Below are 12,601 nucleotides of genomic sequence, written 5' to 3'. Positions count from 1 at the left end.
TCTTCACAGTCTTACCATCCAGGTATTTCTTGACAAATGCAATATTTCTCAGATGGTAGCCTGCCGTTCTCACCACCTGATTGATCTGTTCTTTGAATGATAGAGTGCCGTCAAGTATCACATCTAAATCTTTGACTGACTTTTTTACAGTCATAGTGTCATCTTTTATCCAAAGAGTGGAAATATCTAGCCTCCTGAGATCCTTGTTCTTCCCCACAATCAAACATTCAGTTTTATCCTCATTCAGCTTCAGTTGCTTAGAATTCATCCATTTCCCAACATCATCCATAATTCTGCTCAGCTTATCTTCAGTGTTTTCCACGTCACTCAGCGACAAATAGAAGTGTGTATCATCAGCATACAGTTTAAAGTCAACTTCATGCCTTCTTAGCAAATGGAAAGACCGATAGTATACACCAGCTGTGGTTGGCAGGGCTCGTCTTTTGCACAGGCTTCCCTTCCTTCCAGTGGTGTAGGGCTGCAGTGCCTGTGCTTTAGGATCAGGCACTTGCCCCTCCAGGACCTTCCAGGTGTAGATGGCCCGGTATCTGTCCCTTCGGCGTTTCTGGGAGTACAGCCCCAGCTCCTGGAGTCTCTCCCAGTAGCTGAATCCTCCCATGCCTTGGATTTGTCTGGTGAAGGACCTCTGTACTGCCTCCAGCTGCAGGATTTCTCCTCTCCAGTGAGGTGACCACAGCTGGCTGCAGTAGTCCAGCAGAGGCTGCACCAGGGCCTTCCATAGGGTCAGCATTGTCTCAGGCTCCCTGCTGGTGAAGGTCCTCAGCTGTGACAGTTGTTCACGGCAAGTTTCTTTTCCATCTTTCAGCTTAGACATTTAACACTGTTTAGCGACTCCTAGGCAGTATTTAATTAATTTATGGGGATAATCTTAAGGAGCACCTCCCCAAGCCAATATTCTCAGTATTTGGGTTACAACAAGGTGATATTGGGTTACAACAAAGGCGATATTGGGTTACAACAAAGGTGATATAAGTAAAGTACTGAGAATTAGCCAGCAGCATAGAACTTGCAGTAATGGATTTAAATTAGAAAAGTATAGATTTAGGAGGGAAATAGACAGGTATTGGTTTAGTAATAGGGTGGTGAGGGAATGGAATAGACGGACTATTTACAGTTTCACCCAACCAACGATTTTTACACGTGGGTCATGTTTTTCTGGTGATAAATGTAGTGAATTGCACGATTTTGTACCTCATTTCCGTCGCAAATGTCTACTTTTCGAGTTAGGCCTCTTGCAGTCTCCCTACGTTCTTATGTTCTTAATTGGCCGTGGAGCAGTGGTCACCTTGCCTAGCCATGAAACCACGGGCCAGAGTTCGAATCCCGGTCTAGGTAGTCAACGTGCAGCCCAGCCAGGTGTTCATCCCCCGTTTGTTGCTTTTATATTTTTATTTATTTATTTATTTATTTATTTTTTACGTCGTGGCCTATTGCGCTGGTAGGCTTCTTCCCGGTGGATCCTGATGGTCGGCCTAAGGCTTCTTCCTGGTGGGGCTTGATGGTCGGTGAGTGTTTATAGTGGCGCCATCTTGCATTGCTGGTGATAATTGTGTGACTGGTTCATCCCACCACAGGCTCAAGGGACAACGTGACGGAGATGAGCACTGAGGCCACGCACACCACGCAGCTGTAGTGTATGCCCCCAACCTTACCTTACCTTACCTTACCTTTCTTCATTGATCACCTGTCCCACTCATTGAAAGTTAGTTACCCTCTCCCCCTTCACCCCCACAGTCACAATGGCCCTTCAAGAACCATATCGGGGAGGTCAACAATCTTCTCAACAACAACAAGACGAGGTGAGGACACGTCTTTAGTAGTTATACATAAGACTAGTTTCAACCCTGATTTTAAAGAGAATGTGGGTATAGTCTTGAAAACTTCAGTAATCATTATCCAACGCCTTATTTCTGGCTATATATATCGTGAAACTCCAGAATTACACCCAGTTGATATGGAAATTATAGTTTCAACCCTAATTTTAAAGAGAATGTGGGTATAGTCTTGAAAACCTCAGTAATCATTATCCAACGCCTTATTTCTGGCTATGTATATCGTGAAACTCCAGAATTACACCCAGTTGATATGGAAATTATAGTAACTGTCCATCATGAAGTTAATAGTTATGTTATGTGTTGTGTTTTGCCGCAGTAACTAATAAGTGATGGCAGTCTGTACATTTCGTCAGACATAGACTTTACTCCATAATTTGTTCTCTGGCCGTGCAGGGACCGAGGGCTGCGGTCGCTGGCGGACATGCTGCCCCATTGTGCCCAGCAGTTCCTGTCGGCGCAGAGCGAGCGATGGTTCAGGTTCTGCTGTGATGTATGTATGCCTGTGTGTTTTTTCTTTTCCTTAAATACAATAATAAAAGATGTGAAATAATAAACCAATGCAAATGTTCAAACACAAGCTGTCGATCAGTCTTGTCCATATCCCCGACACCCAGCTCAAACAGTGAAGGAAATATGTTAAGAAAAAGAGGCACATAAGTAAAAGGAAACCACATAAATACATAAAAAAAACATACATATACATAAGAAAAAATATAGTTAAATGTGTAAAAAAAAAAGAAAAAAAAAAAAAGGAAATACAAGGAGACAACTGTATATATAACCACACACACACACACACACACACACACACACACACACACACACACAACCCCCTCCCCTACACACTCACACTAACCCACCCCCACCCTCACCTCCCCACCCCCCAACATATCTACTATTTCTTATATATTTATCCAGCATTTCCCTCTCCCCTTTCCTCACCCCTCCCTCTCTTCCTCCTTCCCCCTCTCTTCTATATTAATAAAAAGGGGAACAGCTACATAGATAAAGATAAAGAATTAGAAGGAAATAAGAGAGGAGAAGAAAGCACGTTTAAGACAGGGAAAAAGTGGGAATTGCCTTAGGCCTATTGACCTCTCTTTTGGCCACCTCTTTTGATTCTTTTTTAGGAGCAGCGAGTAGCGGGCTTTTTTTTTTATTGTTTCCTTTTTTTGTGTGCCCTTGAACTGTCTCCTTTGTTGTAAAAAAAAAAAAAAAAGCTGGATACTCCTTCACAAAGTCTCCGTGTATGTGTGTTCGTATGTGTGTGCCTATGTTCCCGTACAGGCTGTGAAGGTCGGGAAGAATGGAAGGCAAGGAGTCCAGGCCTGCCAGCTGCTGTCGGGCCTGCTTCGTGACCTGCCCAGCCTGCCCGAACTTCAGCGCTGTGTGACCGCCAAGACTTCGGCCGCCATTGTCCTGAACTTGGCGGCTGCGGATCCTCAGGTGGGTTGGGGGGGGGGGTATGGGGGTGGCAGTGGGGGGGGGGGTAAGGAGGGAAGGGCTGTGTTGATTGTTTACTTCATTATTTGTTTGTTTTATTTTATTTTATTTATTTTTTATTTTTTTGTCAGGCTGTTTCCTTGGGGCTCTTTGAAAACCCTAATCAAGTTTCCAGTTAATGAGTGATATGGTCAGTCAATCAGTCAGTCTATCATTCAGTCAGTCAGTCAGTCAGTCATTCTCTCAATCAGTAAAGCAGTCAGTCACTCAGTTGATCCAAATAGTCAGTCAGTCAGTCAGTCTCAATCAGTAAATCAGTCAGTCACTCAGTTGATCAAAAAAGTCAGTCAGTCAGTCATTCTCTCAATCAGTAAATCAGTCAGTCACTCAGTTGATCAAAAAAGTCAGTCAGTCAGTCAGTCTCTCAATCAGTAAATCAGTCAGTCACTTAGTTGATCAAAAAAGTCAGTCAGTCAGTCAGTCTCTCAATCAGTAAATCAGTCAGTCACTTAGTTGATCAAAAAAGTCAGTCAGTCAGTCAGTCTCTCAATCAGTAAATCAGTCAGTCACTTAGTTGATCAATAAAGTCAGTCAGTCAGTCAGTCTCTCAATCAGTAAATCAGTCAGTCACTTAGTTGATCAAAAGTCAGTCAGTCAGTCAGTCTCTCAATCAGTAAATCAGTCAGTCACTTAGTTGATCAAAAAAGTCAGTCAGTCAGTCAGTCTCTCAATCAGTAAATCAGTCAGTCACTCAGTTGATCAAGAAAGTCAGTCAGTCAGTCAGTCTCTCAATCAGTAAATCAGTCAGTCACTCAGTTGTTAAAAAAGTCAGTCAGTCAGTCAGTCACTCAGTTGATCAAGAAAGTCAGTCAGTCTCTCAATCAGTAAATCAGTCAGTCACTCAGTTGATCAATAAAGTCAGTCAGTCAGTCAGTCTCTCAATCAGTAAATCAGTCAGTCACTCAGTTGATCAATAAAGTCAGTCAGTCTCTCAATCAGTAAATCAGTCAGTCACTCAGTTGATCAAGAAAGTCAGTCAGTCAGTCAGTCAGTCAGTCAGTCAGTCAGTCTCTCAATCAGTAAATCAGTCAGTCACTCAGTTGATCAAGAAAGTCAGTCCTGTCAGTCATTCACTCAATCAGTCAGTCAGTCACTCAGTTGATCAAAAAAGCCAGTCAGTCAGTCATTCTCTCAATCAGTAAATCAGTCAGTCACTCAGTTGATCAAAAAAGTCAGTCAGTCAGTCATTCTCTCAATCAGTAAATCAGTCAGTCACTCAGTTGATCAAAAAAGTCAGTCAGTCAGTCATTCTCTCAATCAGTAAATCAGTCAGTCACTCAGTTGAGAAAAAAAGCCAGTCAGTCAGTCTCTCAATCAGTAAATCAGTCAGTCACTCAGTTGATCAAAAAAGTCAGTCAGTCAGTCAGTCTCTCAATCAGTAAATCAGTCAGTCACTCAGTTGATCAAAAAAGTCAGTCAGTCAGTCAGTCTCTCAATCAGTAAATCAGTCAGTCACTCAGTTGATCAAAAAAGCCAGTCAGTCAGTCATTCTCTCAATCAGTAAATCAGTCAGTCACTCAGTTGATCAAAAAAGTCAGTCAGTCAGTCAGTCTCTCAATCAGTAAATCAGTCAGTCACTCAGTTGATCAAAAATGTCAGTCAGTCAGTCAGTCTCAATCAGTAAATCAGTCAGTCACTCAGTTGATCAAAAAAGTCAGTCAGTCAGTCAGTCTCTCAATCAGTAAATCAGTCAGTCACTCAGTTGATCAAGAAAGTCAGTCAGTCAGTCAGTCTCTCAATCAGTAAATCAGTCAGTCACTCAGTTGATCAAGAAAGTCAGTCAGTCAGTCATTCTCTCAATCAGTAAATCAGTCAGTCACTCAGTTGATCAAGAAAGTCAGTCAGTCAGTCATTCTCTCAATCAGTAAATCAGTCAGTCACTCAGTTCATCCGAAAAGTCAGTCAGTCAGTATCTCAGTAAATTAGTTAGTCAAGCAATCAGTGAGCCAGTCAGTCCATTAATACTAAACACCACACCCTTACTTATCCGTCCCCTCTTTCCCCTCACGGTCAGTCAGTCAGTCAGTCCGTCCATTAACCCCTTTGATACCGACTCCATGATCCCCACACTTCCCACCCCCTCTCCCGCACCGAATTTTTTGCGCACATCTCCTAATTTCGTGAGGGTAGTTTATATTTACCCTAACACCCATATTTAGTCCTTTATGTATTTTTTTCACGTGTTCTGATAGGTTTTGTTCATGAGATGTATACTGTTTAACCCGGTAGGAGCGACGGGCCAAATTTGTGGCTTTACCGTGTAGCAGCGATGGGCCAAATTTGTGGCTTTACCGTGTAGCAGCGACAGACCAAATTTGTGGCTTTATCATGTAGCAGCGACGGGCCAAATTTGTGGCTTTACCGTGTAGCAGCGATGGGCCAAATTTGTGGCTTTACCGTGTAGCAGTGACGGGCCAAATTTGTGGCTTTACCGTGTAGCAGCGATGGGCCAAATTTGTGGCTTTACCGTGTAGCAGCGACAGACCAAATTTGTGGCTTTATCATGTAGCAACGACGGGCCAAATTTGTGGCTTTACCGTGTAGCAGCGATGGGCCAAATTTGTGGCTTTACCGTGTAGCAGCGACAGACCAAATTTGTGGCTTTACCGTGTAGCAGCGACAGGCCAAATTTGTGGCTTTACTGTGTAGCAGTGACGGGCCAAATTTGTGGCTTTACCGTGTAGCAGCGACAGACCAAATTTGTGGCTTTATCGATTTAACAGTGAGCCAAATTGTAACAGCTGACGGAGCCAAATTTGTGGCTTTACCGTATGTAATGATGGGGCCAAATTTGCGCCATGATATAAACCCCCCAAAATAGATGATACATAATTTGATCACAAATGCTTTGATATATATTATGAAATGGTTTATGTGAGGGGTGATTTTTTCTCATTTTTCTCGCTTAGAGGGACCATTAAGAAACATGATCCCCGCTGCTACCGGATTAAATCAAAAGTCCCAAGCACTCATGTCATTCCTCGGTACATCAGGATGAACACCAGAAAAATCCTCCATTAGGGCAGGAACGGTGCCGGGACGATGATCAGCAAAGGGATCAGCCAGGAGTGTGAAGGAGTGCAGGGGTGCGTGGAGTGTTTGGCTGTGTGGTGTTTCTTCATCGTCACCATTCACATCACTCCTCCTCCTCGTCACTACTCACCTCACTGTCGTTCTCTGGCAAATAGTCTTCATCCGAGTCACTTATGAAGCCTTCTGATTGAGTTTCATTATCATCTGACCCTTGTAAGTCACCTTCAAGAGTCATATTGTGCTCCGAATCACTATCGGAAGGAGAAAAAGATCCCATGATGCGACATTTGTCAATCGCACACTGCCCGCCACCACCCCCAGGCTTCACATCGTACCCCCCAAGGCAGACGTTCCCTCAATTTGTCACTACGTCGTAAAAAACATACAAATCGAAAAAATGAAGTCCCGTGTATCATCAATGAGCGATGACATACGTATATACTTCATTGTTTCCATAGCCGAAATTTTATATGAAGTACTATGGCACACCATCGGTAAAGAAGGGGTTAATACTAAACTCACATCCTTACAACCCTCACTCATCCGTCCACTCTTTCCCTCACAGGCTAACCCGGCAGCCCTGGAGTGTCTGTACCAGTATGTCCGAGCAGCGCCGGGCCCCTGTCTGCAGCACAAGGTATACAGCACAAAAACTAACACAGACACAACAGATACATCATTCCTTGCTCTTATGTACCTGTTTTATCTACCCCTTAACTTCTTGTACCTATTTCATCTACACCCCTTAACTTAACGTATTCATTTTATCATTTTTCCACCTCTTACGTAAACAAACTCATCCCTCCATTACAGAACGAGAGACAGAGATATCATTCCTTACTCTTATGTACCTGTTTTATCTCCTTAACTTCTTGTACCTGTTTTATCTACGCCCCTTAACTTAACGTACTCATTTTATCCTTTTTCCACCTCTTACGTAAACAAACTCATCCCTCCATTACAGAACGAGAGACATATATCATTCCTTACTCTTATGTACCTGTTTTATCTACCTCTTAAATTCTCGTACCTGTTTTATCTACGCCCCTTAACTTAACATACTCATTTTATCCTTTTTCCACCTCTTACGTAAACAAACTCATCACTCCATTACAGAACGAGATAGAGGAGCGCATGTTACACCATCTCGACCACCCTGCGAGCCCCGCCAGTCTAGGAGGGGGCGTGGCGCGGCTGGCGGGGAGGGTGTTCGCCGCCCTGCCGCTGCCTGGGGTTGGTGGCGGCAATGTGGCGCAAAGCAGAGCCGACGCAGTGGGGCGGCGGCTGGGTCTTCTCTTAGCTCTGGCGCACTCGCTGATGGACACTTTGCTGGATGGGGTGCTGGAGAAGGAGGTGAGAGAGAGAGAGAGAGAGAGAGAGAGAGAGAGAGAGAGTATGATTGAGTGTGAGAGAGAGGGAGAGAGACATAGGTAAATACACACACAGAAAAAAAAAAAATGAGGAAGAGAGTAAATGAGAGAGAGAGAGAGAGAGAGAGAGAGAGAGAGAGAGAGAGAGAGAGAGAGAGAGAGAGAGAGAGAGAGAGACAGAACACACACACACACACACACACACACACACACACACACAAACAAAAAAAAGAGAAAGGGAGTGACTGAGAGAGAGAGAGAGAGAGAAAACTCACACACACTAACACACACTCACTATTTCTCTCCCCCTGTCCCCCCCCCTCCCCCCCAGTCCTTCCCACACCCCCGCGAGCACGGCAGCCTCAAAGTCCGGCCGGTCGAGGACATGACGCCGGCCCCCATGATGGCCCGGCTGCTGGCCATCACGCGCCTCATCAACACCCTCGTCTTCATCGCCGAGATGGTCACCGACGACGCCAACCCTGCCATCACCGTCGCACCGAACCATCTACTCAGTGTGGTGGTTAGGCTGCTGCAGGTGTGTGTGTGTGTGTGTGTGTGTGAAGGAGAGGAACTTGGTTGGAGGGAGGGAGAGAAGAAGATAGAGAAGGAGAGGAAAGAGGAGGAAGGGGAGAGAATGGAGAGAGAAAGAGGGGGGAGGGAGGGAGAGAAGAGGATGGAGAAGGAGAGGAAAGAGGAGAATGGAGAGAGAAAGAGGGGGGAGGGAGGGAGAGAAGAGGATGGAGAAGGAGAGGAAAGAGGAGGAAGGGGAGAGAATGGAGAGAGAAAGAGGGGGGAGGGAGAGAACGAGAGAAGAGGTGGTTTGGTGTGGTGTGTCAGGATGGGGCAGAGAAAGTAAGGAAAGTGTGTATGAGTGCTTTGGTATGGGTGTGACAGTGAAGGGAGTGGATTGTGGAGTGGTGGAGTGGATGGACTGGTGTGCTGAGATGGTTTGGACAGTCTCATTAGTAAGGAAGCATGTATGAATTTTCTGAGTCAAGACCTATAGTAACTGTCTGGGGTTTTGTTAGACTAGGTTAGGTTAAGTTTAGGGTATCTTCAGACAACAAAGAATGACCTCACTTTGTTGTATGGAAAGTCTCATTAGTAAGGAAGCATGTGTGAATTTTCTGAGTCAAGACCTATAGTAACTGTTTGGGGTTTTGTTAGGCTAGGTTAGGTTAAGTTTAGGGTATCTTCAGACAACAAAGAATGACCTCACTTTGTTGTATGGAAAGTCTCATTAGTAAGGAAGCATATATGAATTTTCTGAGTCAGGACCTATAGTAACTGTTTGGGGTTTTGTTAGGCTAGGTTAGGTTAAGTTTAGGGTATCTTCAGACAACAAAGAATGACCTCACTTTGTTGCATAGAAGGTCTCATTAGTTAGGAAGCATTCAAGCATATATGAATTTTCTGAGTCAAGACCTAAAGTAACTGGTTTGTTAGGTTATATTAGGTTAAGTTTAGGGTATCTTCAAACACATGATAGCCAGCACGTTATGGTATAAATCAACAAAGAATGACCTCACTTTGTTGTATGGAAAGTCTCATTAGTAAGGAAGCATATATGAATTTTTTGAGTCAAGCCCTATAGTAACTGTTTGGGGTTTTGTTAGGTTAGGTTAAGTTTAGGGTATCCTCAAACACATGACAGCCAGCACCTTATGGTATAAATCAACAAAGAATGACCTCACTTTGTTGCATAGAAAGTCTCATTAGTAAGGAAGCATATATGAATTTTCTGAGTCAAGACCTATAGTGTTTGTTTGGGGTTTTGTTAAGTTTAGAGTATCTTCAAACACATGATAGCCAGCACCTTATGGTATAAATCAACAAAGAATGACCTCACTTTGTTGCATAGAAAGTCTCATTAGTAAGGAAGCATATATGAATTTTCTGAGTCAAGACCTATAGTAACTGTTTGGGGTTTTGTTAGGTTAAGTTTAGGGTATCTTCAAACACATGACAGCCAGCACCTAATGGCATAAATCAACAAAGAATGACCTCACTTTGTTGTATGGAAAGTCTCATTAGTAAGGAAGCATATATGAATTTTCTGAGTCAAGACCTATAGTGACTGTTTGGGGTTTTGTTTAGTTTAGGGTATCTTCAAACACATGACAGCCAGCACCTTATGGCATAAATCAACAAAGAATGACCTCACTTTGTTGTATAGAAAGTCTCATTAGTAAGGAAGCATATATGAATTATCTGAGACTGGACTTATCACCCCCCACAAAACTACTACTGTTGATATCATTACTACTGTCATTATTACTCTCACTACTATTACGTCGTCACCAGGTGGAGTTGTTGGTCCTTAATCGCTACAAGAGCCAGGAACACAAGCTGGTGGCCTTCTTCCTGCCCTCCCTCCACAACCAGGCCCTGCTTCTCCTCAGGGACATGATCAGCAGGTGCGTGGAGCTGTGGTCGGTATTGTAAGACATCAACAATTTATAAAGGTTAAAGAAGGGACCAGTCGGGTTCTGATGAGTGTTTTTCTGGGTTTATGCTACTGAAGGAGGGTCAAAATACCTCTAGGGTTATAAAACTACTCCTGGAAATGCCCTAAATCATATAAAAGCCTTGTCAGTCATGTGAATTTGGGCGACGAAATGTTTTAAAATGCGACCCTTGTTTGTCCTGCCTCCTGTACTCTCCCTGTGAATCATGTCTTCTGAGGCTGGTATCTTATAAGGCTCGTAAAGTATAGAATTATCACTGAAGAATTAATTGCTTGAGTCTGTCCTGCCTCCTGTACTCTCCCAGTGAATCATGTGTTCTGAGGCTGGTATCTTATAAGGCTCGTAAAGTATATAATTATCACTGAAGAATTACTTGCTTGAGTCTGTCCTTCCTCCTGTACTCTCCCAGTGAATCATGTCTTCTGAGGCTGGTATCTTATAAGGCTCGTGAAGTATATAATTATCACTGAAGAATTACTTGCTTGAGTCTGTCCTTCCTCCTGTACTCTCCCTGTGAATCATGTGTTCTGAGGCTGGCATCTTATAAGGCTCGTAAAGTATATAATTATCACTGAAGAATTACTTGCTTGAGTCTGTCCTTCCTCCTGTACTCCCCCTGTGAATCATGTGTTCTGATTCTGGTATCTTATAAGGCTCGTAAAGTATATAATTATCACTGAAGAATTACTTGCTTGAGTCTGTCCTTCCTCCTGTACTCTCCCAGTGAATCATATGTTCTGAGGCTGGTATCTTATAAGGCTCACAAAGTATATAATTATCACTGAAGAATTACTTGCTTGAGTCTGTCCTTCCTCTTGTACTCCCCCTGTGAATCATGTCTTCTGAGGCTGGTATCTTATAAGGCTCGTAAAGTATATAATTATCACTGAAGAATTACTTGCTTGAGTCTGTCCTTCCTCCTGTACTCTCCCAGTGAATCATGTGTTCTGAGGCTGGTATCTTATAAGGCTCGTAAAGTATATAATTATCACTGAAGAATTACTTGCTTGAGTCTGTCCTTCCTCCTGTACTCTCCCTGTGAATCATGTCTTCTGAGGCTGGTATCTTATAAGGCTCGTAAAGTATATAATTATCACTGAAGAATTACTTGCTTGAGTCTGTCCTGCCTCCTGTACTCCCCCTGTGAATCATGTGTTCTGAGGCTGGTATCTTATAAGGCTCGTAAAGTATATAATTATCACTGAAGAATTACTTGCTTGAGTCTGTCCTTCCTCCTGTACTCTCCCTGTGAATCATGTGTTCTGAGGCTGGTATCTTATAAGGCTCGTAAAGTATATAATTATCACTGAAGAATTAATTGCTCTTTTAGATTCTTGGTATTCAGTCTTCAGTTCTATTCAGTAAAACTCCTTTCCTCCATTTTTCCTTGTCTTTCTCTCCCCTTTTGTGCTTATTCCTCCTCATTACTCTCTCTCTCCCTCTTTGCTCCTCTCTATTTCTCTCTCTCATTTCTCCCCCTCTTCATCCCTCTCTCTTTCTCCTCCCCTCCTTCCTCTTTTTCCCTCCCTTCTCCTCCTAATAGGTTGATTTATCTCTCTCTCTCTCTCTCTCTCTCTCTCTCTCTCTCTCTCTCTCTCTCTCTCTCTCTCTCTCTCTCTCTCTCTCTCTCTCTCTCTCTCTCTCTCTCTCATTTCTCCTCCTCTTCCTTCTCGCTTCTCCTCTCTCTCATAATGTCTCCTCTTTCATCCTCATTCTTCTCCTCTCCTCCTCCTCCTCCTCCTCCTCCTCTCCTTTACTTCCCTCCTCTTCCTCCTCCTCCTCCTCGCTCCTTCCTCTCTCCTTCCTCTACCACCACCTCCTCTCCTTCCTCTCTCTCCCCTTTACCAGCACCTCCCCCACCTCCTCCTTCCTCCTCCTCTTCTTCCTCACTTCCTCTCATCCCCACTCCTCTCTCTCTTAGCCTCGGAGACGGCATCGAGAGTTACCACAACATCCTCGGCGATCTCCTCACCTCTGTCCTCCGCTCATACAAGTTCACCAAGGAGAAGAAGGAGGAGCAGCCGCCATGGTGCAGCGGCGGCCTGCAGACGAGGGTGCTCAGCTATGGGGTGCTGGCGGAGCTGCTCAAAGCCTCCCGGGGCCGCCACACCCCTCCCGGCGGCCTGGTGGCGATGGTGGTTCAGGATGCCAGCCCTCAGGAGCATAGCGTGAAGCTGCAGGTATGGGGGGAGGGGGAAGGGGTGGAGAGGAGGGGGAGGAAAGGAAAGAGGAGGGAGGGAGAGAAAGAAGGGGAGGGAGAGGAAAGAGGAGGGAGAGAATGGAGAGAGAGAGAGAAAGAGAAGGAAAAAAGGACAAGGAAGAAAGGAGAAGAGAGAGAAAGAGAGAGGAACGAACAGAAAGGAAAGAC

General features: G+C 44.3%; 1 protein-coding gene across 2 annotated transcripts in view; it reads left to right on the top strand.

Annotated features, from left to right (window-relative positions):
• The window catches only part of LOC126986139 (proline-, glutamic acid- and leucine-rich protein 1-like), a 32,001-nt gene that overhangs the window by 1,301 nt on the left and 18,099 nt on the right, over positions 1-12,601 (top strand). For both annotated transcript variants that reach the window (XM_050842029.1, XM_050842028.1), the window contains exons 2-9: positions 1,756-1,820; positions 2,250-2,346; positions 3,144-3,302; positions 6,958-7,029; positions 7,509-7,745; positions 8,094-8,300; positions 10,070-10,182; positions 12,155-12,413. In XM_050842029.1, coding sequence (XP_050697986.1) covers positions 1,756-1,820; positions 2,250-2,346; positions 3,144-3,302; positions 6,958-7,029; positions 7,509-7,745; positions 8,094-8,300; positions 10,070-10,182; positions 12,155-12,413 — 1,209 coding nt within the window. The remainder of the gene's footprint in view (positions 1-1,755; positions 1,821-2,249; positions 2,347-3,143; positions 3,303-6,957; positions 7,030-7,508; positions 7,746-8,093; positions 8,301-10,069; positions 10,183-12,154; positions 12,414-12,601) is intronic.

This window comes from Eriocheir sinensis, chromosome 61 (genome assembly GCF_024679095.1).
Source record: "Eriocheir sinensis breed Jianghai 21 chromosome 61, ASM2467909v1, whole genome shotgun sequence".
NCBI lineage: Eukaryota > Metazoa > Arthropoda > Malacostraca > Decapoda > Varunidae > Eriocheir > Eriocheir sinensis.
This window is presented reverse-complemented; position numbering and strand designations above follow the sequence as displayed.